Source organism: Tasmannia lanceolata, unplaced genomic scaffold (assembly GCF_043159265.1).
Source record: "Tasmannia lanceolata isolate RefF3 unplaced genomic scaffold, GAP_Taslan_0.1 ptg000025l, whole genome shotgun sequence".
NCBI classification, from domain to species: Eukaryota; Viridiplantae; Streptophyta; class Magnoliopsida; order Canellales; family Winteraceae; genus Tasmannia; species Tasmannia lanceolata.
This window is the reverse complement of record NW_027518702.1, coordinates 5,173,123-5,198,872: the sequence shown is the minus strand read 5'-3', so window position 1 is coordinate 5,198,872 and position 25,750 is coordinate 5,173,123. Positions and strand designations below refer to the sequence as shown.

General features: G+C 38.9%; 1 protein-coding gene and 1 long non-coding RNA gene across 2 annotated transcripts; both read left to right on the top strand.

The window, feature by feature from the left end:
- Positions 1 to 13,908: 13,908 nt before the first annotated feature.
- LOC143858188 (protein JINGUBANG-like) lies at positions 13,909 to 15,707 on the top strand. Its single transcript, XM_077368828.1, has one exon. The coding sequence runs from the start codon at positions 14,045 to 14,047 to the stop codon at positions 15,350 to 15,352; it is 1,308 nt and encodes a 435-aa protein (XP_077224943.1). The 5' UTR covers positions 13,909 to 14,044; the 3' UTR covers positions 15,353 to 15,707.
- An 818-nt stretch (positions 15,708 to 16,525) lies between these two features.
- On the top strand, positions 16,526 to 18,825 carry LOC143858189 (uncharacterized). The gene is made up of 4 exons (XR_013238887.1): positions 16,526 to 17,668; positions 17,879 to 17,951; positions 18,119 to 18,186; positions 18,291 to 18,825. It is a non-coding gene; the product is annotated as an uncharacterized LOC143858189 (long non-coding RNA).
- The last annotated feature ends 6,925 nt before the right edge of the window (positions 18,826 to 25,750 follow it).

The window sequence follows — 25,750 nt, the reverse complement described above, 5'->3', positions numbered from 1 at the left end:
GATATGTAGAGGATGTTATACTATAGAATACCTATGAATCATCATATGGAGATAAAATTTGTGACAACCAATTTATCTTGAGACAATCCTAATGAATGATATGTATCTTTAAAGACGGGTGCTATTGTACTTTTCTAAAAGTGAAGTGATATATTCGCCTCGCCCTTATTTTCTTATCCTGACGAACCCCCTCTAGTGCATTTATAACAACACTTTAAAGGGATGGCCCGGTTTAAGAAAATGAGGCAAATATATCACTTCCCTAAGGACGCACACTGGCACATTCTTGGCCCATTATGCAATTGTAAAATTATAGGCCCCACCCTATTAGAACATGAGGTGTAAAATGGTAGGTCCTACCCTGTGCATGGATTTGGGTGGAGATCGTAGGACTCACCCCATCAAAACATGTGCGAAATGGTGGGCCCCATCATATGAATGAGCTTGGGGAAGATGGTTGGCCCCGACATGCTATGCATGCATGTTGTAAAATGGTGGGCCTCATCCTATCAAAACATTAGGTTTAAAATGGTAGGTCATGTCCTATGCCTATGGATGGTTTTCGGTGAGGTAAAATGGTGGGCACACAATCGGTGGTCATAATCTCAAACGAACAGGATGATATCATATGCAATGTTACAGTAGAAGTCCCCAGGACGTCCACATGTACAATTAATGATGCCCCTCAACTACCAAATAATGGTATTTTCATATATAGTTTGAAAATGGCCGACAAAATAAGAGCATTTTCAATGTATGAATTTCCGGATCGTCTATTCTAGAAGATATATACACAAAAAGTGGAAGAAAACATAGGAACGCGGTATTTTTCGATTAATTTCTCTGCTTATTTGCATTCTCATTGGACCCTAGATCAACGCTTTCACAATAGATGTGAAGATCGAGATTTGAGTGCATGCATCAAAAGAAAGGAAGGATAAATAACACTTTATTTATAATGGAAATGATATATTCGCCCCTTTTCACTTGGGACAGCCCCCTCTAGTGTAAAAGAGTAATCATAACTACACTAGATGGGGCTATCCCATGTAAAACAAATGGGGCAAATCTATCACTCCCTATTTATTATTATAACAAAGCAGATGATAGTGCAAGCCCTTATTCGATAGGAACGCCCCCTACTTAAAGAGTTTTTAGAGTTTTTGTGAGTAAGGACATCAAACAGTTTTTAGAGTTTTTTGTACGTAAGGACATTAGTTTGATCGTTATATGGCACTACAAACATGGGTGCAAGACTGTAAAGACTAAAGATAAGAGGCTTTGATCGTCACGCGGTATCTTCTGCCACGGTTGTCGATATAACCAAAGGGTCATAATAGAACGTTGGAACCTAAGACATGCAAATGACACTGATATTGCATCTCCTAATAGATACGCTTTGTTTATACTTACCTATTACAAGCTAGCCTGCCGTTTAAAGAGTAACAGGGCATGGGATTACAATTGGTTGGTTTGATTGTTTTTATACCAAGAAAGAAACTTCCAAGTGCAAAGCGTGAAGGGATCTTTGTCCAAGGCAAAGGAGGAAACCCTTGTCTGAGAGTGTGGTGTCATTAGCAAAGACTTAATTTTGGCACTAAATGTAATGCTTTACTTATTCTTAAAGTGTCCTTGAACCGGCCTTGTGGTCTTTGTCCAATTTGGTGGGCCACATCCAATGACCGACCCTAAGCCCACTGCGCAAAATGGTCGATTGATGTTTAGAGCTGTCGCACCATCTGGGTTTTCGTAGTGATTTGGATGAAGATGGATGCTCGGATCTCTTAGTAAAGACGTGATAAAAAGAATGTGAAATACGAGTTTTTATATGGTGTAAGGCCTTACAACAATAGGTAGAGGTACCACCCTTGATATATGACCCAACAGCAGCTCACTTTTTGAGAAGCTGCTATTGCATCAAATATCAAGGGTGATACCGCTACCGTACAAGGACCTTATTGTTGTAAGGCCTTACATGCTAATAGATTACCTTGACTTAAGGCACACCATCTCATCAAGTAGGCCGATCCCAATATGGGTTTCATTGAAATTTGAAGATGAGCAGACATATAAAATGAATAAAATATTCCTATAGAGATTAATGATGTCTAAAATATAATGTCAATCCAGAACTACTGCAGACCCATAAAAGTCATAAAAACTGGTTTTTCTAATGTGTGAATTTTCGTCTAGATGCTGCCTAAACGTAGCGTCCAGGTCTTGAAATGAGACGGGCGAGTTGGAGTTTCGTCCCAAGATAGAAGTGTATGCACTCGACAACAAAACTGGATTAGGATTCTCCCCTTGCGAAGAATTTTCCCTATTTATAGTCATTTGGTTTTGAGTCTCAACGCTTTCAAAAACATTAGAATCACTAGGGTTTCCAGGAGAACCAATGCTTGTACTTTTACTTTTGGTATTATGAGCCATTTGGTGACGCATCACACTAGTTCCATCAGACATGACAAAATAATGTTTGCCTTGGTCGCCAGATAGCCCTGGTCGGTCAGTGCAAGTGGTGTTTGTGTGTATGTGTGGGAGTGCCAATGTTATGAAACAGTCTAAAATTCAATTCTAGGGGTTATCGACCAGACTTCCGTCCCTTGGGTTTGGATTTCAAGAGATTGAGAAGTGTGTGCACTTTAAAAAAACTGGATTAGGATTCTCCCCTTGAGAAGGATTTTCCTTATTTATAGTCATTTGGTCTTGAGTCTCAACACTTTAAAAAAAATTAGAATCACTAGGGTTTCCTGGATAACCAATGCTTGTACTTTTACTTTTGGTATTATGAGCCATTTGGTGAAGCATCACACTAGGGTTCCATCAGACATGACAAAAAACGTTTGCCTTGGTCGCCAGATAGCCCTGGTCGGTCAGCGCGAGTGGTGTTTGTGTGTATGTGTGGTCTATGATGGATGCGCGGACATGCCAATGTTATGAAACAGTCTAAAATTCAATTCTAGGGGTTATCAACCGGACTTCCGTCCCTTGTTATAAGCCCACCTTTTCTGGCTCTGGAAGAGATTGTAGACGGCTTTTCATTCTGGTAACAAGTCAGGCCGTTCACTGTGCTTAGTCTCTGTGGGCTTATACCGATCGAAGACGACCTTTCACAGTTGTATAAACACCCCCTTAAGCCACCTCTGATTGAGGAAAGGGGTGAGAGTAGGCAGAATGGGAGATTTCTAAGGCGGTGGGTTTCCGAATGATGGTAGAAAGGCTTCTGAGTAGAAGATGTCAGGGAATATTCCTGGATAGGATTTTTGGAGGACCTCCGTATCCTACCGGAGCTCCATATCCAGTATATCTTGGGGAAAAAAAGAGAAAAAAATGAAAAAGGGAAGGAGGTGCTCGGTTTTGGTGTCTTTTCCAACAGTACAAACTAAATGACTATGTAGATGGTGATGACAAGTCTGTTTTGATGAATGTCTTGCCTCTTCCCTTTTTGCAAAAGAGGGGAATGGGACCTCAAGAAATAAAAGGCAATGGGGAGGTTTCTATAGGCCTTGAAGGGGTTGCCATTAGGAGCTCTCGGCAGTGGTAGTATCTGAAGATCTCGAAAGGCAAGCGAAATAGTTTCAGCCTGATGGCAGCGTATGGGAGAGTGGGCCTTGCTGTAGTGGTTGACTTAGAAGATCACTTCTTTTGGTGCTTATTGGCCCAGGAGTATGCTCCTCACCACCTTTAATTGATCCTATGTAATGCAAGTAGGGACCCCTAATCCCTAATGTAATCTCCATAGTATCTATAAAATTTTCAATTTTCAAAAAAGAGAGGAATGCCACTTCTTCCTTCGGCTCTAATGCCTTTCTAAACAAAAGGACTTTTCTAAAATGACATGATGCCAAAGTGGAATGTCGACACATGCATAATGTGAACGACACTTTTACAGACACAGAATGTGAACAACTTGTGTTAAACACGCAGAACGCAAACGATGGCGTCGATACACGCACAATGCAAATGACTCAATATTGATAATTCTTTGACCAACTCTCTAACAAAACAACACAAACAAACTCTAGTGCGAGGAATGGGGAATTAAGACAAATGCTCACCTGAGAAGGTTAACCCATTCCGTCTTGTCTTTAATTCTTGAGGACATGTTACAGCTAAGAAAAGTAAATAATAGTAAGATACGACTATGAAAAGTAAATAACAATGCAAAAAAAATAAAGATAAATGATAAATGCTAAGACATGTTTGATGTTGGTTTTGGAACCTCTTATGAGGCAGTCATTTCTTTTTATAGCTTTTCACCCATAATTGCTCGCCACTATCCCACGCTCATTGAGAGGGAATTTGCAATAACCGTCCACTTCAACTTCAAACTCGCACATAATTCTAGTTTAAGGATAATTGTTGCCTGCAACTTCTTCGTCTTTATCGGAAAAGTAGCTTGGCCCCATGACCGATTTCAAATTCAAAAATGGGTGTAAACAGTAGCAAGGTATAAATGTCATAGATATTATATTATGGGATTTGTTGTTAGGGACTTTCGCAGAAACGCATTTCGCGGCTGGCTGCTCCATGAGAAAGCAGCCACACATGCTCACTTTTCAGCAAATTAATTTTGTCTTATTCATTTAACTCATCCGAGGTGGCTGCTCTTGCATGCAACAGCCAGCCGCAAAATCCCTTTCTGCGGAAGTCCTTAACAAATCCCTTAGGGCCCGTTTGGATGCCAAGAAGATTTCGATTTCGATTTCTCATATTTGCAGCCCTTTTGCGTTGTAATTTGGATCAGGTCAAATTCTTGGATTTCTAATTCAGCAGCTGACAGTGAAAAAAAAACAGATTTCTAAATTTACTGTGGAAATAAGAAATTGGAAATCCACAGATCTGGGAGTTTCCTTCACCCTCTTTGCTCCTCAACCTCTCCCCTCCACTAGGAAGTACCCCCTTACCTCTCTGTCTCCCTCTACCTCTCTGTCTCCCTCTACATGAGCTGCCGGATCTATTCATTTTGTATTCAAAACTCAATTCCAAATCCAAATACAAAATGGGAGGTATCCACTGGTCGGGGCCCTTGTATTATTAGATTGATACATAGTAGTTAAGCCCATCGTCCAATCTTGAGCCAAACAATTTCAAGATATTATTAAAAGAAGGAAGTGCGGATTTTTCAATTTCCTATCAAAATATTCAGCTTTAGTCAATTGTAATAGGTCATCTCTATACACAGTTTTTTGTCAAATTGCCACACGTCAGGCATTATCTGCTCAACCGTATCTCACCTATTTTAATATGTGTACATCCGACCCCATGTACTCTCTCTCTCTCTCTCTCTCTCTCTCTCTCTCTCTCTCTCTCTCTCTCTCGTGGCATCTGGCCGAGATGCCCAAGGCATTTTGCATTCCCTAGGGTCATTTGACTTTGGAGTATTTGGCTCCCTCGGTCATTTGATCTCTTTTAAAAGGGATTTGAAAACAAGAAAAAGAAAGTGAATCTCAAAGGAGAAATCGAGTCAAAATAATTAGTTCAAATGATTAATCACATGTGTTTTAGGAGTTCTTATATGGTGTAAGCCCTTATAGTCCCTTATTTTTCAAAAAGTACATCATAGGATGATCCAAACCGTCCATACGATGGAGCAAAACGTAAATAGGTTGTCCACCAAAAATCATTTCCATAGGATGATCCCACCCCTCCGATCTGTAGAGGTTTCCATAATATGCAGTTCTTTATAGATCGGAGGGTTGGGATCATCCTATGGAAATGATTTTTGTTGAACAACCTATTTACATTGTGTTCCATCTTATGGACGGTTTGGATCATCCTATGATGTGGTCTGTAGAGTACTTTTTGAATAATAAGGGACTATAAGGGCTTACACCATATAAAATCTCGTGTTTTAAAAGGCTTTTGCGTGATAGTAATTAAAGATTTGTTATTGTTTATGGATGAATTTTCAGAGAGTAAATTGATATTAAAGCCCATAGATAAAATTCTAACCATTCATATAATGCGCGATTTCATGGTGTAACTTATTCATAAGTATAGAATGAATTATGGTGATGTGCAACCAATGCGAGCGCCCTTCCATCTGCTTTTCGCCAGTGCGCCCCTTAGTGTATCATTTCTCTTAGAAAAAATATAAAAATTATCGTGGTTGTTGAGAGCTTTTCTTATTTTAAAATGGAGACATATGAAATGAATGGCATGTTTAATACTTCACTTAAATTGATTAATGATTAATTACATTTTTCATCACAAGTTTCATTGTCTTAAGAAACCCAAAATAAATAAAGGCGGCATGGATTGCATTCTTCACTCCGCTCTCAATGCAGGTCTTACTGATCACAAAATGACATTTTCAAATAATTAAGTAGGGCAAGGTTTTCCATAAATTTATTTTTTTATAAAGGAAGTATCAGCAACTTTCATCTTAAAATTGTCACACCAAAAAAAAAAAAGATAAATAAAGGGAAATGATATCACCACTACCGTATTTTGATGATCGCACTCCTCACTTTATTAAAAAGTGCAGTATGGCCACACCATATGATGATCCAAGCCCTCCATTAGATGGGCCACAGACTAAATAGGTTGTGCCCCAAAAATCATTTCCATTGGTTGATCCTAACCCTCCGATCTATAGAGGGATTGAATATTAGAGGATTGATCCTAACCCTCTATATATCGGAGGGTTAACTATGATAATGATTTTTGGGGCACAACCTATTAGGTTGTGGCCCATCTAATGGACGGTTTGGATCATGCTATGGCGCGGGCCATACGACACCTCCATCATCTACTATGTGCCATGAACTATAATCCCCGCCCCCCATCCAAAGAAAAAAAAAAAATCAATGACAAGTGGAAAGTCGAAGGCAAGGACCCTATCCAAGTTTGCCACTCACATGTTTTGTTATTTAAGGTGTGGTGACTGGTGAGTTAGGAGAGCATCTGATGAGGCTGGAAAAAGGGGAAAACATTAAACTATTTTAATTAGGGAAATTTTTCTTTCCGTGTTTTCCAACCCAATCAAATGGAAAACATTAAACATTAAACTCACAACCCCTTCCAAGTCTGTCTCACCAGCCCCTTCCTTACCCTCTCTCAGCTTGTGTAAACAAATATTCCATGAATATTTTATCCATAACAATTGACTATTTATCAAAAACTTAAGAGGCAACGCATTATCCATAACTATATAAATTGAACTGAACATGTTAGAAACATACACGAGTTGATATGGTCAAAGGGCTTTCAAACCTCAATTACAAATCTTTTCTTCTTTTGGTTTCGAGTAATAGCCCTTGAGAATTAATTACTCCTTTACATCATCCCATTAAGAACAAAACTAAACAAGTGAGTCACATAAGGGACTGATTCAATAAGATTCAATGCATTTGAATAAGAGAAGATCACTAGATTATGTCCCCTTAATCCCATCTAAACAACCCAAAAAGAAAATTCCATAAAGATATGATCCACCTTTAATTTTTTTATCCTTTTTTTTTTAATGACGTAGGATGTCCCCACCCCCTTCGGGAGTGGGACTAGTCCCTACGGATACACGCAACGACCCACTCACCGCGTGTATCAGGTAAGTCGGGGGCGGGATTCGAACACTCATCAATAGGGAGCAAACCCGTGACTTTATTCCGAAGAGCCAACGCCTCGGTGGGTTTAATTATTTTATCCTTATCTACAATTAATAATAAAATGAGTTATTTTACATGAGCCACTAATTTCAACCCACCTGTTGCAGCAAACTTGGAAGAGTTCTATTGGACATAAAGGCCTACGTACCATCAGTTCTATTGGACATAAAGGCCTACGTACCACTGATAAGTAGAAAGTCGAAAGCAGGAAGCCCATCCAAGTTTGCCACCTACAAAGCGCTAAACTTACATGTTTTGTTATTTAATGTGTGGTGAGTCAGGACTTTAGGAGAGGATTTGATGAGGCTGGAAAAAAGGGGGAAAACATTAAACTATTTTAATTAGGGAAATTTTTCTTTCCATGTTTTGGTTTCGAGTAATAGCCCTTGAGATTTAATTACTCCCTACATCACCCCATTAAGAGCCAAACTAAACAAGTGACTCACATAAGGGGCTGATTCAATAAGATTCAATGCATTTGAATAAGAGAAGATCACTAGATTATGTCCCCTTAATCCCATCTTACCAACACAAAAAAAAATCCATAAAGATAAGATCCACCATTAATTATTTTATCCTTATCTACTATTTAATAATAAAAAGAGTTATTTTACATAAGCCACTAATTTCAACCCACCTGTTGCAACAAACTTGGAAGAGTTCTATTGGACATAAAGGCCTACGTACCATCAGTTGTTGTCCTTCATATTTTAGCTGGTTGGCCTAATTTAAGGTCTAGATTAGCTATGAAATCTAATAAATATAAAGAAATTTAACTTTTGGCAACCATGAAAAATTATTCGATGGAATACTCGTGGGCTCAATTGTAAGAGAGGGATGGAGAAACTGGGAGAGGGAGAGAATTGAGTGATAGGAAGTGGAGATAGCATCAAAAATTCCAAGAAAGCAGTGAAAAAAAAATTCCTATTTAAAATTGATTTTTTGTTTTTCCATTTTTCAGGAGCTTTTCATGCTCCCCTCACTCCCACCACTCTGAAGCCTCTCCCTCTCCTCCCAATCTCTCACAATTGGTCCCACAAATATTTCATGCAATATTTTTCCATGGTGGCCAAACATGGCATTAGACTTTTTTATAATTAACGAAAACTTTACATTGATAAGGTTTTAAATAACCCCAGGGCATCCAACATATCCAATTATATACATAATAGACTTTGTACAAAATGACACTTTTCCATTGAACTAAAAAACATAGTTTTATTCATATCATTTGTTTTCAAATACTACATTTCCAAATATTTTAAAGAGTAATGCTAGACCGAGGGTAAGACCGAGCAGGGAACGAAACAAATGGGTTCTTACCACAACATCACAAGTGAGGCAAGCCAGACCTTATCGACTTAGGAAAATCAACAAAAAGTATATGTTTTCGCATATGCGGCACATTCTCATTGTTGGGCTCTCTCATCGGTCTTATTCTCGGTCACTCTATCATTTTCCTATTTTTGAGATTGAAATCCGATTTAAATTTTACCACGCTTTACTTGCTATATCATACACAACATTACGGGTACACTTTGATTCAGATGAAACATTCACATGGTAGATTCCACCTTAGATTGGCTATAGCCCAAAAAAGTGAATAATTAATTAAACAGAGTCTTAATTGATTTTATTGGTCATTAACTGTAGTTCATTTATATTTATATTTTCTATTACTTTTTATGGATCTTGATCAGATTCTTAAGATCACCAAATCATAATGATTTTTGGATTTTGAACCTTCTAAGATGAGATCTACGTACTGCATGGTAAGGATTCATTTTTCCAAATCAAAAAATTTCTATCATCTCTAATACGATTCATTTTTTTATTTAAACTAATTAGTAGATGATTTTCCATACATCACATTCACCTACATTACCAAGTAAGGATTTGCTGGGCAAATTCTCACTATTGAAGAAGAAAACTGCCATCTCAGATGAATTAATTGAATAAGGCAAAATCTCCTAAAAAAAGGAGCATGTGTGGCCTTTCTCTCTTGCAAAAGTGAGCTGGGGAAATGGCTTTCCGCAAAATTGCATAGCAAATCCTTACCAAGTATAAGCAAAGACTGTGTACCATTCAATATGTTCATCAATACCGATATTTCTTAGAACAATAAATGGGTGATCATTCATCTATTGATCTTATCTGATCCTTGACGAATTTCCGTTGATTCGTGGACATGTGTTTCCTCTCATCTTGCCCTTACAATTCTTCAGATTTGAAGATCTTAGGTAGCTTATGAATCTAATGAGCTTTTCACACCCAATTTGAAGTTTCTTGGGTAGCCAATGATTCTAGTGAAGATTTCCCACTATAACCCTAAACTTTGCATTTAAATATGAGTTTTTGTACAGTGTCAACAAGTACAAGTATTGGGATTGAGCCTCTAGCTCAATTGGTTAAAGCTTTGTCTGCAACCTCGAGGCCAGAAGTTCAATCCCAGCTTACCTACGAAAAAAATTGTACAAGTATTTTTAAAAATGGTGAATTGATATCTTCGCCCCCTTTTTTTTTACTTGGGACAAATACACTAGAGCGGGCTGTCTCAAGTGAAAAAAGGGTGAATATATCTATTCTCTTTTAAAATTTATAGTGATCTAAGGGTCACTCTCGTGCCATAAAAGTAGGACATGAGAGGTGGCGATGCTTATGTCACCACTACCACCCTCCTTACCTACCAACATAGCAAAAATACTTAATATGGCAGTGATAAATCGACCCCTGATATCTCTCTCTCTCAGCACTTCCCTGTATTAGGGTCGATTTAAGATATATAGGGGTTGATTTATCACTGTCCTAAATAAAATGAAGCTCTGTTTATTTAAAAAAGGGATTTTCTAGGGACCATCCCAGAAGGAATTTCATGGACCAGCTGTTGCATGAGAGAGCAGCCACATAGGCTCAGATTTTGTCTCATTCATTTAATACATCTGAGGTGGTTGCTCTCTCATGCAACAGCCGGTCTGCGAAATGCCTTCTGTGATGCTCTCTAGCAAATCCCTCTAAAATATTTAAAAATATAATATGAAAATAAAAATCTATATATAAAAAAAAAGATATAAAGATTGGCTAGGATGTGTCTAAGTATACCAATCAATACTTGACGAATTTCCATTGATTCTTGGACATGTGTTTCCTTTCATCTTGCCCTTTATTAGGTAACCAATTGGTTTAAAGCTTTGTTCACCCCTTCACCCTCTCACTTAAATAGTACTTGAACTAAAGGGTCACTCTCTTCCCATAAAAGAAGGGCATGAGAGTTGGATATGCTTAATGTCACCACTTCACCCTCCTTACCTACCAACATAGAAAAAACACTAAAGAAAAAATTAAAAATAGAATCTTGATGACATATGATATCACACTTTAGGAAAATAAAAATAAAAAAATTATAAAGATTGGGTAACATGTGTCCTTAGAGGGAACACGTGGCAATGATATGTTTAGTGGGCCCACCTGTTGATGTAAGCAAAACACTATCCATACCGTTCTTTGTCAGCCCGTGTATCGCACGGGTTTTTTACTAGTACATAATATGGCAGTGATAAATCGATCTCTCTCTCTCTCTCTCTCTCTCTCTCTCTCTCTCTCTCTCTCTCTCTCTCTCTCTCTCTCTCTCTCTCTCTCTCTCTCTCTCTCTCTCTCAGCACTTCCCTGTATTAGGGTCGATTTAAGATATATGGGGTCGATTTATCACTGTCCTAAATAAAATGAAGCTCTGTTTATTTTAAAAAGGGATTTTCTAGGGACCATCCCAGAAGGAATTTCATGGACCAGCTGTTGCATGAGAGAGCAGCCACATAGGCTCAGATTTTGTCTCATTCATTTAATTCATCTGCTGTGAAATGCCTTCTGCGATGGTCTCTAGCAAATCCCTCTAAAATATTTAAAAATATAATATGAAAATAAAAATCTATATATAAAAAAAAAGATATAAAGATTGGCTAGGATGTGTCATATTAAGTATACCAATCAATACTCGACGAATTTCCATTGATTCTTGGACATGTTTTTCCTTTCATCTTGCCCTTTATTAGGTAACCAATTGGTTTAATGCTTTGTTCACCCCTTCACCCTCTCACTTAAATAGTACTTGAACTAAAGGGTCACTCTCTTGCCATAAAAGAAGGGCATGAGAGTTGGATTTGCTTAATGTCACCACTTCACCCTCCTTACCTACCAACATAGAAAATACACTACTTAAGAAATAATTTAGATTAAATACAATGAAAAAACACTACTTACATATGATATCACACTTTAGGAAAATAAAAATAAAAAATTATAAAGATTGGGTAGCATGTGTCCTTAGAGGGAACACGTGGCAATGATGTGTTTAGTGGGCCCAGCTGTTGATGTAAGCAAAACACTATCCATGTGTCACGCCTCTGTTCCATTCCAGAGGTACCACACAATCTAACAAAAGAGTGGTGTCACGGTAACGTAAGGATGACATTTGAATAACACGTGGCGAATGGCAGTTGCGTGGTGCTTAATCAAGCAGTGTGACGTGTCATTTTAGTCCTTTTCTGAAATTTTCCAAGGCCAAATAAGACAAGAGAAGTGAGGAAGACGCGATCCAGTTACGTGGCGGCTGTCATCTCTTTAGCTGACGTGGACTCTTGGCAAAAGAACGGTGGACCGTTTCCTGTCCGCGTAACGGTTTTTTGGACACGCGGCGAATGGAAACGCAAAAACATATGCTTTAATTAGTTGCTAACGTGGAGGTGGAAAAGACGTAAAAGCCCATAGATTTTATTAGAATTACGCAAAAATCGGTTGACCTTTGACCTGGAACAATTGATGGAAGGTTGTGTAGTTCATCATTTGTTAAAAGTCTAGTGTTTGAATCACACCGCCCTTTGTATTTATGACTACTCTTTTCACACTTCCAAGGGGGTCACACAGAGAAAAAAGGGGGGCAAATATTCCACTGTTTTTTTTTTATAATGAGACAAATAACTCCTTGTCTTTAATTTCCTTTTTAATTGGCTGCTAAGGAGTTTTAGGTAATTGTAATAACTTAGGACAGCCTTTTAAATTATAAAAGACGAGGTGAGTTTCTCTCATTATCAAAATATGGTAGTGAAAATATCAGTTGCCTTATTGTTTGCCATTGATCAATTTAGTAAATGATTATTGACATCCTTATTTTTTACACTTCCACCCTCTTCGATCCTCTCTTTCTATAAAGTGCTCTTGCAAAGCCCAAAAAAAACTTAAAATGGAAAACACTTCCAAAGCCCAAAAAAAGAAAAAAAAATTAGTCTTAAATAAGTTTGTATCATCCTAATCGTCTGTGGAGGTTTAAAATGGACAGTATATAGTATAGGAACGACAACACAATGGAGGGTCAAGATGATCCTATTAAGATGATTTTTTAGAAATTATTTATTTATGTGGGGTCCAACAGATGAATGGTTAGGATCATCCAATTATTTAGGCCCTATTTTTATGTACTTAGCAGGTACGCCACTCAATATAATAACTCTTGCATGGTTTATATATAGGCATGGTTTTAAATTTCAGATTTCGGTGGGGACCGAAACCGAAATTTTCCGAAATTCAATTTTTCGCCATTTCGGATTTCGGTACGAAATTTCGATTTAATGACATTATTTATTAAAAAAAAAAATTGTTACAAAATTTTGGAATTTCAAAATTTGGGTCTGGAATTTGGAACCAAATTACCAAATTCCGGCGAAATACGAAATTTCGGTTTTTGGTGGGGTCCGAAACGGCTTCCGAAACCGAAATTTTAAACCATGTATATAGCTTGTCACTGTGAACAAGGAACATAGAAGATTGTAGCATTCCTCAAAGAACACATACGTGTTGAACTCAAAGCGTGTCTGCGTGATAGTGTACGTGTTGAACTTTCTAAAAGATCAACGGTCTAGATTTCACGTACATACCCATTCATTCAAAGGTACCCAACCACGTACTATATCGTAACACGTACCATGCCTTTCACATGCGCAATTACTTTCTAAAATCCCAAAATCACCCTTTGTCCGAAGCAATAAGGACAATTTCATAATTTAACATGGTCAAACATCTAGAAAATTAAAAAACCAACCCCAAATCTTCTTTCTGGACACCCCTAAATTTAGCGTCTAAACCCTCGAATCAGCACCCCACAACAACAACCGCCACAGCTAGCCTCTTTTCCCGGTCGACTACTTCACCTGCACGCAAGGAAGAAACTTTATCCCTACACGTGTCCTTCTCCCAACCAACGGTCGCTTTCCCACGTTCTATTTATATATACACCCCCTCCCTTCTCCCACCTTTAGTAATTTCCCTCCTTCTCAACCTTTCCTTTCCTTTCCATCTAAGCTTTCTTTTTCCTTCAGAAATTCTCTGTTTCCAAATTCCTCTCTGTTTCCTTAATCCTCTTTTGGCCTCTATATTCTCTAATAAAAATGAAAGATCAAGGTAGAGGAGGGACAATGTTTGCAGAAGCAAGTAGTATTCCACGTCCAAAATTCGTCAATTTACTCCATTCTGATCCCAACATTACCACAACAATAAACAACGATGATGATTTCGACCCAAGAAACAGTACTGCCTCCGGCTACTCCGATCGGAATCCGGTAAGCGGGGAGAGCTCGCCCTACAACATGTCACCATGGAATCAATCCTCGCCGTACAATAAATCCCCTTGGTCTAGAATCTCCACCATAACTCCACTCTCCGACGAATCTTTCCCTCCGAACGGACTCATCGGATCTCTAGTCCGCGAAGAAGGTCACATCTATTCATTAGCAGCAACTAGAGATCTTCTTTATACAGGATCAGATAGTAAGAACATTCGAGTTTGGAAGAATCAGAAAGAATTTTCCGGATTCAAATCGAATAGCGGATTAGTAAAAGCGATCGTGATATCAGGCGAGAAAATATTCACCGGTCATCAAGACGGAAAGATTCGCGTCTGGAAAGTATCATCTAAAAATCTGACTGTTCATAAACGAGTCGGGACGTTACCGAAGCTCAAAGATTTATGGAAGAGTTCGATAAATCCGAGCAATTACGTTGAGATCCGACGCAGGCGCAACACTCTATGGTTAAAACATTATGACGCGGTTTCGTGTTTGAGCTTGAATGAAGATCAAGGTCTTCTTTATTCTGGTTCTTGGGATAAAACTTTAAAAGTTTGGAGGATTTCTGATTCAAAGTGTTTAGAGTCTGTAACGGCACATGATGACGCCGTTAATTCGGTTGTTTCGGGTTTTGACGGTTTAGTTTTTACCGGTTCTGCTGACGGAACGGTTAAAGTATGGAGAAGAGAGTTGAAAGGAAAACGAACAAAGCATTGTTTTATTCAGACGCTTTTGAAACAAGAGAGCGCGGTAACGGCGTTAGCTGTTAATCCGTTAGGGTCCGTTATTTATTGTGGATCTTCTGATGGGCTTGTTAATTTTTGGGAAAGGGAGAAACATTTATCTCATGGTGGGGTCCTCAGGGGTCATAAAATGGCGGTATTGTGTCTATCAACGGCTGGGAATTTGGTGTTTAGTGGATCGGCTGATAAGACTATATGTGTGTGGAGGAGGGATACTGGGGCCCACACTTGTCTTTCTGTATTGAACGGTCATACGGGGCCTGTTAAGTGCTTGGCTGTAGAAGAGGATCGGGAATCGACGGCTGAGGATCGACGGTGGATTGTGTATAGTGGTAGTCTTGACAAGTCTGTTAAGATGTGGAAAGTGTGCGAGCAATTATATGCCTAGATTATTATACAATGGCATGTGTTATAATCTATACCGATCGGTGGTGCCACATGTCGATAATCTACACCGATCAATGTTGATCGATGCCATGTGGCGATAATCTAGACCAATAGATCAATCAAAGTGTACTGTATACGAGAAATGATATATTCACCCATTTTTCTTCTTTGGGCTACCCCTTGTACTGTAAAGGGGTTGTTATAAATATACTAGAGGGGGCTGGCCAAAGGAAGAAAAGGGGTTGAATAAATGTCTGTAAACTTACCAGTTGTATGGGGGATTGGGTTGTAAAGATAAAAGGAGAGGGTTTTGATGAGTTTGATAAAAGCAATGTTAGTTTCTTTGTTTTTTAAAAGACTCCTTTGTTTCAGTAAGAAGTTTTTTCAAAGAGATTGTTATATGGTTGTGGTGTGTACAAGGTTTTGGTTTGTTTGCTTTGTTTGGAACCGCCCAAAATCTGCAAAAACAGATAAGAGTAGACATGAAGATAATTTGTCAAAGTCAATATAAATTGGAAGATGATTTTTTCGCCTCTGTTAAAGTGAATTGTGGGCAGACTTTAACGCTTTTTGACGAAATTAATGACTCGAATCAAGATTAAAAGAGAATTGTGGGCAGACTTTAATGCTTTTTTGACGTCAAATGACTCGAATCAAGATTAAAAATTTAAAATGGGGGTGTATTATCCTAAAGGGGGGGGCGAAAATTAGTTTTTGTTTTTGTTTTTTTATTGAAATGATGTTACATTTAAAAGAGAGGAGAAAACTCAATACTAGAAGAATTAAAAAAAGGAAAGAGATCGTACATATCAAATTCAAAGCATAGCATACGGGGGGGGGGGGAGGAGAAAATTAAAAATCTCTAGCGATGCCCGATTCACCCCACTTGCTAAACGGTGTGTCTCGCTATTATAACTGAACGACGAACATACAGGAAACGGATGAGGTTGCCTTCCAACTGATCTCGAATCTCATCAAATAACTACGCGAATCTCCATGGATGAGGCCTAGCATCGTCCAACCATCTAGTAGTAGTATTGAGAGAATCTCCCTCAACTATTGGCCTACCGAAAGCACTGAATTTAGGAATCCTAATACCGTGCAGCACCGCTCTAAACTCACCTTCATTGGAGTTTGTGCATCCTTAGTATATATAAGCCCCCCCCCCCCCCCCCCCCCACACCCCCCACACACACACAAAAATAAAAGACACAATGGGCAATAATCCACATCTAATTGTTACGCAAGTGATCCACTGTGAGGATTTGATCTTGGAAAGTTGTCCACCCAAAAGCACAGACTCTAGGAGGAATAGGAATACATTATACTAGATAGATGGGAAGACAACAAGGTAGATACAATATGAGAGTAGAAGGACTTTACACTGAATACTCAAGATGTGCTCCAGGTCAAAACCCTTGTCGCTCCCAGACTTGTTAATGTAAGTAGATTCAAGAATTTGGATAAAGTGAGCAAATACATGAAGATTGATCCAAAGTTGGAAAGGATAGATTGATACGTTTGAACAAATAAAAGAATAATACGTATATCACTACAAGAAAGAAGATTATCACCGACGCTCAGGTACTGGCGTTTGGAAAAATCATCCCTAAAACTGTATATGCACCGATGTTTTTGGATAAAATGACGGTGAAGGGTTATTTCCGCGCAACTGATTTCTCGCGCCCAAAAAACTAGGCAGTATATTTGCCTACGTTTCCTGAACGTCGTTGCATATGTGTATTCACCAACGTTTTTTGAATAAAATGTCGGTAATCTATTCGATAATTGGATTGGGAAATACAGACGTTCTATTGGGATCAGTGAAGGAAAAAGCTCTGACAATATTAATTGAACGTCGGCGCATCAAAGAAAGATTAAAGTCGATCGATTGTTCGTTCCCACCCACGCAAGGTTTTTATTTTCGCACAGAGTACCCTTCGAAATTGTAACCCTAGAAAGAACCTTTTTTTCCCCTCCAAATCAAAACCCTCGAGACTACTCCCTATTTCGTATCACCTACTTTTTTCGTTTTTAGGGTTTTCTCAAGTAGAGGTTGGAAAGGGTTTTTAGGGTTTGAAGGAAGAAGAAGATGTTTTGGAACCCCCAAAACACACGGCCTCCACCATGCCACCCTACACCACCACCTCCATCTCCATGCCTCTCCACCACCAGTAGCACCAAACCCCATCTCCCAAAGCCCGAGCCAAACCCATTCCACCTCCATCAGACCCCATCTACCATGAACCATTCCATTCCGGTTACGTTTTCCGGCAACATACTCTCGGCTTCCTATGAATTTTCAGGCAAAAAGATGGTATGGACATATTTTAGGTTTTTTCTTTTATTTAATCCAATTTTTTGTTTTGGAAATAGTGTATTTATGTTAATCAATTGCAGTGATCAATTTCTCTTCATTTTTTTTTTATTAAGAGTCTACATCCTCATTTTTCTCTTCGATTTCTTCATTTTCTCTTTGATTTTTCTGCATTTTTTCTAATTTTTCTGCATTTTATTTTCTTCCCAGCAATCATCGGTTTAAACTACTTTTGATCGGCAAATCCTCTGTTGGAAAATATTGTCTTCTTCTCATATTCACAGTAAGTGGATTTTTCCTATTGCATTCCTTTCATAATATTTTGTTGAAAAGGGGAAAAGTTATTAGGGTTCGGGTAAGGTTTTGGTTTACGAATTTATTTTGTGAGCTCTCTCTCTCTCTCTCTGTGGAAAGTGTTTGGTTCTATTCCATTTCCAAATTTTTTTCTAGGATTTTTGTCTCTTCAGACAAAGAGCTTCCCTACTCATTTCCTCACAGAAGAAGGCCAAGGAGAAAAGGTATGGTTTATATTCAAATTGCCCGAGGGTTTTGATTTTGTTTGAATTTTAATTTATTTTCATGTAGAGTTTCTTTTTCTTTTCTTTTTTTAATTTTCATCTAGGTCTCATCCAGCAAAAGGGAAGAGGAGGTTGAAATCGTAAAGAGGTATTGATGCAACCCCAACTCATGTGACCGACAAATTTGAAGCACACATGAACCATCCCAAGCAAGTGAGAAGATCAGCCCGCATTCAAGCTCAACACAAGGCCCAAGCCCAACTTGAATCCACAAAGCATAAAGGCCAATTCCAGCCCAAGATCATGGACGCTCCAATTCAGGCCTAATCCGGTTGTATTTTCGTCATAATGATTCTGGTCGGTTTTGAAGAACGTTTTTGGACCTCTAGATGGACGAATTAGAGAAAATGCTTAACTAAGAAGTTGTAGGTCTTTGGGTTATCTTTCCAATGGATATTCATGGTCATAATTTGGCTCAGTGGTTGAAGAGTTATGGCTATTTTGGTAGACTGTGTTTGCTAGCTTTGACTAGTTAATGTGTTTAGAGTTCCTAAGCTATTAATGATGTATGTGAGTCCCTAAACTAATTAGTGGATTAGTTTGAACAAATTTTCTCATGCATCTCTCTACTTAAAGAGTATCAAACATATGTAATGGAGTTAGTTGAATATTTGAATGAAAATTTGCTTAGTGCATTTTTTCTTGAACCTTGAAGAGTTCTTCCTTGAAACATAGAAGAGCTTCACTCCTTCCTTGAAGAGTAGGAGCTTTCCCCTATTGTTTGCATCCTTGAAGAGTTGCAACCATCAATCTAGAAGAATTGATGTTACCCATCTTCCTTGGCAACCTAGAAGAGTAGCCATTGAAGTTATCTTTCCCTATTTTGCCCCACTCTATTTTCAGAAACCTGTCAATTCGCTTTTATCCACTTCTATCACCATTTAGAGCTATTTTTAATGTTTTTTTGAGAAAACTTTTGTCAGTAAAGTTGTAGATCTTTGAGTCATTGAAATTTTGGCTTTTGAATCAAGTCATTCCGACCTATATCGAGGGAGATACGCTCCTTTTACCAAGCTTGCGCTAATCTTGAATCCGAATTCTTGAGCAATTGAGTGTTTGTTTGTCACTCCCCCAATCCTTAGTCTAAGAAGTCTAGGAGAGGCTTGCATCAGGTATTGATCATGCAAGCTTTAATTTCATTGTATCCTTAGGATTGATTTACTCTTCCCTTTGCATGCTCACTAATTAATTTCTTAATTGTTTGCATATCTTCTCCTTGAGTTTACTATCTTGTGTTCCTTCGTGCTTTTATTGTCCTTTTTAATTTCTTTATTTTTTTTTTCATTTGTAATGCTGCTATCGGTCTCTTGCTTTCATCTCAAATTACATACATCAATATGTAATTTTTGCATTCCATGACGGGGATTGAGTTTTTACTTGTTATGATTATTGGAGTTTCTTTTGGATGATGTTCAAGGTTTTTTTTTCATGGGTAATTCCATTTTTTTGAAATAAGGTGTAGTCTATGGGTGTTTTGAAAAGGCACAATGTAGCTAAAGTTGTTTAAATCCTCTGTGTTCTAACCAAAGGAAAGAACAAATTAAAGATAATGTAGAACAAATCTAGATTTCACCAAAAGGTTAGTATCCATTTCATAAGAAATAAAAAAGGGATTACACGTTAAACTATTACATTCTCATAATAAAAGAATAACTCACACCAAAAGGTTAGTATCCATTTCTAGATTTTATCAACAAGTATACTAATTTTTGTCAATACTATTGCGTTTCATTTGTTTTCAGGTAAGATCAGGATGGATTCTTTGAGGCGCCTTATATTTGTGGCTTCCTTAGTTTTGTGAGCCGCCTTAGTTTTTTGATGCATTATGTTACACTTCCTCATCTTATTGTCGTAGAACTTTTTGGCTTTCTGTATATGTTTGGCGTTGGGGATGGTGATGGTAATGGTGATGTTGGGGGAGGTGGTGATGGTGATGGTGATCCTTTCCATTAAACTGTCTGTCATTTTTATTTTTTTTTGGGTAAAATTATACCGTTCTATTAGCTTGGGAAGATATGCTTATGATCTTGCAAATGAACTTATATTTCCTGTTTAGTTCAGAAATGAAACATGGATCTTTGATGCCTAGAAATTCATCATTGCTTTATTCCGAGTTTGTATACTTATGCCTTAGTATGTGTGTGTAGTGGGTCGTGGTTAGGGTGGTTACCTGTAGTAGTATGTGTATGTTGGGGGTGGTGTGGAGGTGGGTACTTGTACTAATATGTGTATGTCACTGCTTTCTTACTTTGTTGTTGTTGAATGAAACATCTTGATACTCAACCTCCGATTCTCCAAATATATGTATGTATTTTTTTCTCTTATGATTTTCTCGGAGAACATATTGAATGAAGGTATTGAAGGAAGCTTTTCTTCAATACCTCTGATTCTCCATTAGTCCAAGGCTCATTTGGATTATGGAGTTAGTGCTAGTGCTTCTGAATATGGGGACAAGTTGGTTGTTTATCCATGCTTGTCAATTGTTTTTGTTGGAATCAAGTTTTTATTTCCCTGCTTGTCAATTGTTTATCCATCAACAATGTTCTGTTGATTTTATTACTTGGATTTGAAGTAGTGTTGCTGATGAATCATTGTCACGTTCTCTATAAAAGCCTGTTGGTTTGGGAAAGATCGCAAAACTCATAAATGCAGGCCATATCGACTCAACGGAACTGATTACAATGAAAATACTCAAGGTATCAAATTCCTTTTCTAGTTTTATACCTTCTAACTGTTTATCACCTAATGGATTTGTTTGAGACTAGTTATACATATGACAATATAGGATACAGGTGCCATAGGGAAGCAGATAAAATATGGAGTAAGAGTGATGATGACCCTATAGCACCACACTAGGTTCTTTTGAGTCCCAACTTATGTAGGTTTTTGTGGGTTTGTGTATGTATGTTCCTATTTGTGGGGCTAATGCATGTTCTTGTTTGTGGGGCAGTATGTTCTATGAGTAACAACTTACGTAGCACTATGAAGTGAAGGTCTGTGTCAGTGGTCTAAAGTCTAAGGTATATCCCCTGTAATTACGTAGAATGAGTCTGGGGCCGCTAGCCCTAACCCATGAAAGGCACCATATAACGTAGGGGGTAACTATACAAGCAGAGTAACCAATCTTAGGGTTTATTCAACCCATGAAAGGCAGCCGATCTCCAGGGGTGTAACCATCATTGATGGTGTTTTCCACTGGATTGGCTAAGCCCTACTAGCCCCAGGCTTGAGGCCGTACCTACGTAGGGCCCTCAATTTTAGATGTGATTCATTTGTTTGTCCTACCATAAGTAGGCAGTGCCAAAAAATCTTTTTAAATTGATGATCCAAGCCCTATATTTAAATGTAATATAGACAACTTGGAAAGATGAAAACAATGACAAAAAAAAAACCTCCAAAAAAAAAATTACAACTAAAAAGCCTCCACAAATCAAAGGGTTAGAATCATCATAGGAAATAGATTTTTGGGCACAACCTATCTATAGGAGGGCATGCAAGTAATCTTTACAAGAAAAATAAAATTAAAAGTGGGGTCCTCATATTTAGATGTCATTCATTTGTTGCTCCCCCCACCATAGGTTGGCCGTGCCCCAAAAATATTCTCCAAAAGTTGGTACAAACCCTCAAACACATAATAAATTCAGTGTAACAGAGTCGACCTGGAAAGTTAAAAAAATAACAACGTTAAAATCCTCCTCATAAAACCCTTAACAAATAAAGGGTTTAAATCATCCTATGGTGAAAAGTTTAGGGGGCACGACCTATCTACAAGTAATTTTTATTTTTTATATAAAATAATAATGTTCTATTAGTGATGATATTATATGATACATGAGTGTGTATTTCAACATATATACATGGACTCACAGACAAAGGTGGGTGAGAGCAAATCAAATCTAAGGAGACTTGGGCATATGAGGTAAACATAGTAGTAATTCATTTTATATCAAATTTTCTGACATCCAGATCAGGTCTTGGCAATGTAGAAAAAGTGTTAGCACAAGCCTGAATGAAGGCCCTTTTGGAGAACTTATTCATGATTGTGTAGGCTTGTGTATGTATGTAGTATGTACCTATTTCTGGGGCTTATGTATGTTCTTGTTTGTGGGCCTCATGTATGCATGTTCTATGAGTCACAACTTATGTAACAATGTAAAGGTGGTCGTTTAAACCATCTTGTTCTTGGTGTGAGGTCTGTGTAAGGGTTTTAAACCATCCTGTTCAAACCATTGTACTGTTTCGATTACTTCCTTATGGTAGAAAAGCTCAAAGCCGAATTGGAAAGAGTCGCAGCAGCGGCTAGATCATGCTCGGTGTGTATAGGACATTTGATTCTTAGTCTTGAAATTTATTTGTCACATTGTCAAGTACCCTTTTTACCTCCTTATTAATTCTCATTTTTTTTTCTATCTTCATGTGGACCCCGATCCTGAGGACAAATGGTGAGGGACACGAGATCCCCCGTCAGTTCTCTAAGATCTCCACAATGTGAAGGAGAGCTCTACCAAGGAACTCTCAAAATGGTGCCACTCACTGCATGGGTGGCGGTATAAATGAGATACCTCTCGATTCACGGACTAGCCCGGAACCAAGATGTACCTATAACAAAGAAGAGTCGTCATCCAAGGAAGTAGGCCCTGGATCCCATGAAATACTCTGTTGCAATGGATAACCAGAGATACAAAAGTCCGTGCCTGATGAGGAATGGGGAAGGTGTTAAGCGCCCCCAATTCGCCCAAGTGCAAGCACCTGGTCTCTTATGCCATTTTTAATTAATTTTGAAGAGTTTTGGGCTAAAATCATGTGAAATGGGAACGAGTATCCCCGAGAAAACGTCTATCTAAGCATGCATGATCCGGGGATGGGCGAAAGAAAATAAGCATCCAAGTCCTAACTCACCGCATCTAATCCTAACCCATCACATCTAGGAAAGCAATAACATCCGCATGCACAGCTACAGCTAAGCAAGTAATAGCAGATATGATAAGCAGAAAAACAGTAAATATCTACAGCTAAGCATATGATCATAATAAGTAAGCAAATAAATGTCACAGCTGAGCATGTAAATAAGAAAATGTGAAACTAAACGCACAAGGAATAAGCAAGCTGAAAGTAAACACACAAGGAACCAAAGACAAACACACGATAAGCTAAAAGATGCGAGGAAAGAAAGGAATCAGAAAATAGACGGTATGCGCAAACCCAAAATGCCAGGGAAAAGAAAATGGGACATACGATAGACTCAGGGAGCGATTCTAAAGGAATCAAGCTCAGTGATCCTGATCCGCTAAAGATCGGACAAGTCTCGCGATCGTCATAGCCTATCGTTGGGCTCAGCGAGGACAATCCCAGTAAAGGGGCCACGCTACGTCGTTGCCCGTCCCAAAACTCGATAAAACGTCGAAAAACCGATGAAAACCTAAAAACCACGATAGAAAAGGGTAATAGAATGAAAAGCAGGCTCCGAGTGACCTGGCAATCACCATCCTTGCCCATTTTGATTTTTTTTGTTTTGAAAGGTTTGAAAGATTTTATTGAAAAGTTTGACTGAACTTGGGATGACGGTCCCAAGCTGCCTACGTACCCTGTGAAAAGGGATCAAGCCAACGTAGTTCGAAACAGCTTTTCGAAAAATGCTTTTGTTGTTTTTTTTATGTTTTTTGGATTTTTGTTATTTGATTTTTATGTATTTTTATCCCTTTTGATCGAAATGGGGTTTTGGCTCAAGAGGCTGCCGTCCGTCATCGCCTAAACCCGACGAGACGTTCCCATGATCAATGGAATCTCAAAACACAAAGAGTATCCCAGGGAAACAAAGAGATTGCAGATTTACAAGCCCAAAACATGCAACTAAATATTGAGGACCAGCTGAGATTATACATTAACCCAACATAGTTATACTGATAATATTCTCAAGAGAATGATGGAAAATAATAAAGGGTATCCCTAACCATGAAATCCCTTAACACATAGCAATTCCACATACCTGTGTTGGACGAAATCGCAGTCACCAAATGCCCATTGGAGTATCGGTGTCACCAAACGCTCATTGGAGTATCGGTGCCGGTACCGAAAATGCCGGAAGAGAAGCTGATGGTGAAGCTTGAATTAAGAGGCCGGAGATGAAAGCTGAAATAATGGGAATTGAAATGGGTTTTGATGGGGTATTTGACGTGGGTATTAATGAGGCCAAAATGGGACCAATTGGGATTAAGAAATTGAAATTGAAGAGGGGAATTAGTGGGATAGAGGTGATGGCTTGAAATGGTGGCGCGACACAGCCGGATTCCGGCAAGATTGCCGGAATCAATAGTGTTAGAAATGGGGATGGGTTTTGGGGTTTTGGTAGATGAAGGGAGGAGTGGCTACAAATGGAAGAAAACCCAAATGGGTTTGATGGGTAAAAGGAAATGGTGGTAGGGGCGGTGGCCGGAGCAAATGGTCAGCAAGAACGAGGTCGGAGAAGACGACCCCAAACCTCCCTCTCTCTCTCTCTCTCTCTCTCTTGCTCTGTTTTCTTTTTCTTTCTTTTTTTAAAAAAAGGAGAAGAAGTTGGAGGTGAGGTGGAGGAGATAGCGGCTTGGTCGGGTTTTGGAGGTGGGTTTTGAGGAGAGGGTTTTCATTGGAGTTGGGCTTTGGGTAACGGGTTTGAGGCCGGAGAAGAGGGGTTGGTCGGAGATGGTGGACGGAGGATTGGGGTTTGGGCTTTATAGGTCTGGGTGGCCGGAATCCATGGTGGTGGTGGTCAGATTTCAAAGAGGGTTTGGTGGTGGTTTGAATGAAGAAGAAGGTGGGTTTGGATTAGAAAATGGTGGCTGCGAAGAAGAGGGAATGGTGGAAATGGGCTTCAGTTTTGGAGGTGGTGGTTGGAGAAGAGTGGAAGAGGAAGAGGGTTTGGGTTGGTTTGGTCGGATTCCGGCAAGCTTGCCGGAATCAATGGAGATGGTGGTCTCTCCCTCTCTGTGTATTCTCTCCCTTGGTGGCTGCTGTTGGTGGTAGTGGAGATGAAGGTGGAGGATTCCGGCCGGTGGCGATGAAAGCCGAGACCAAGCTCCCTTTCTCCCTTCTTCCCTCCCTGGTGTTGTTCTTGCGGCTGACCCTCCCCCTTGTTTCAGAAAAAATGGGCTCCTCCATATCCACGAGATTTGCTATTTTATAGCTAGGGTTAAAACCCTCCTCCTAATCTCAGCCATCCATTCTCCTTTTGATCCTATGGTCTTTGTTCGATGCTTGCAAGACAAGCCAAAATGATAAATTCGCCCCCCCCCCCCTTCTTGCCTAACTAGGGAAATGATATTGACACATCCATGCTTAATTTTTGCGCAAACTCGACTTGTCTTTTCTTCATGATATCCTCTTACATAGCACCTTGGGAACGGTGATGACCATTGACGATTTTTTTTTTAACACCGAGACGAGAAACAAGATGGGATAGTGAAAATGCTATTTGGAGCTTAGTGGTACAAATGGGAGAGTGTTAATACCAAAACTCACGGGCATTTGG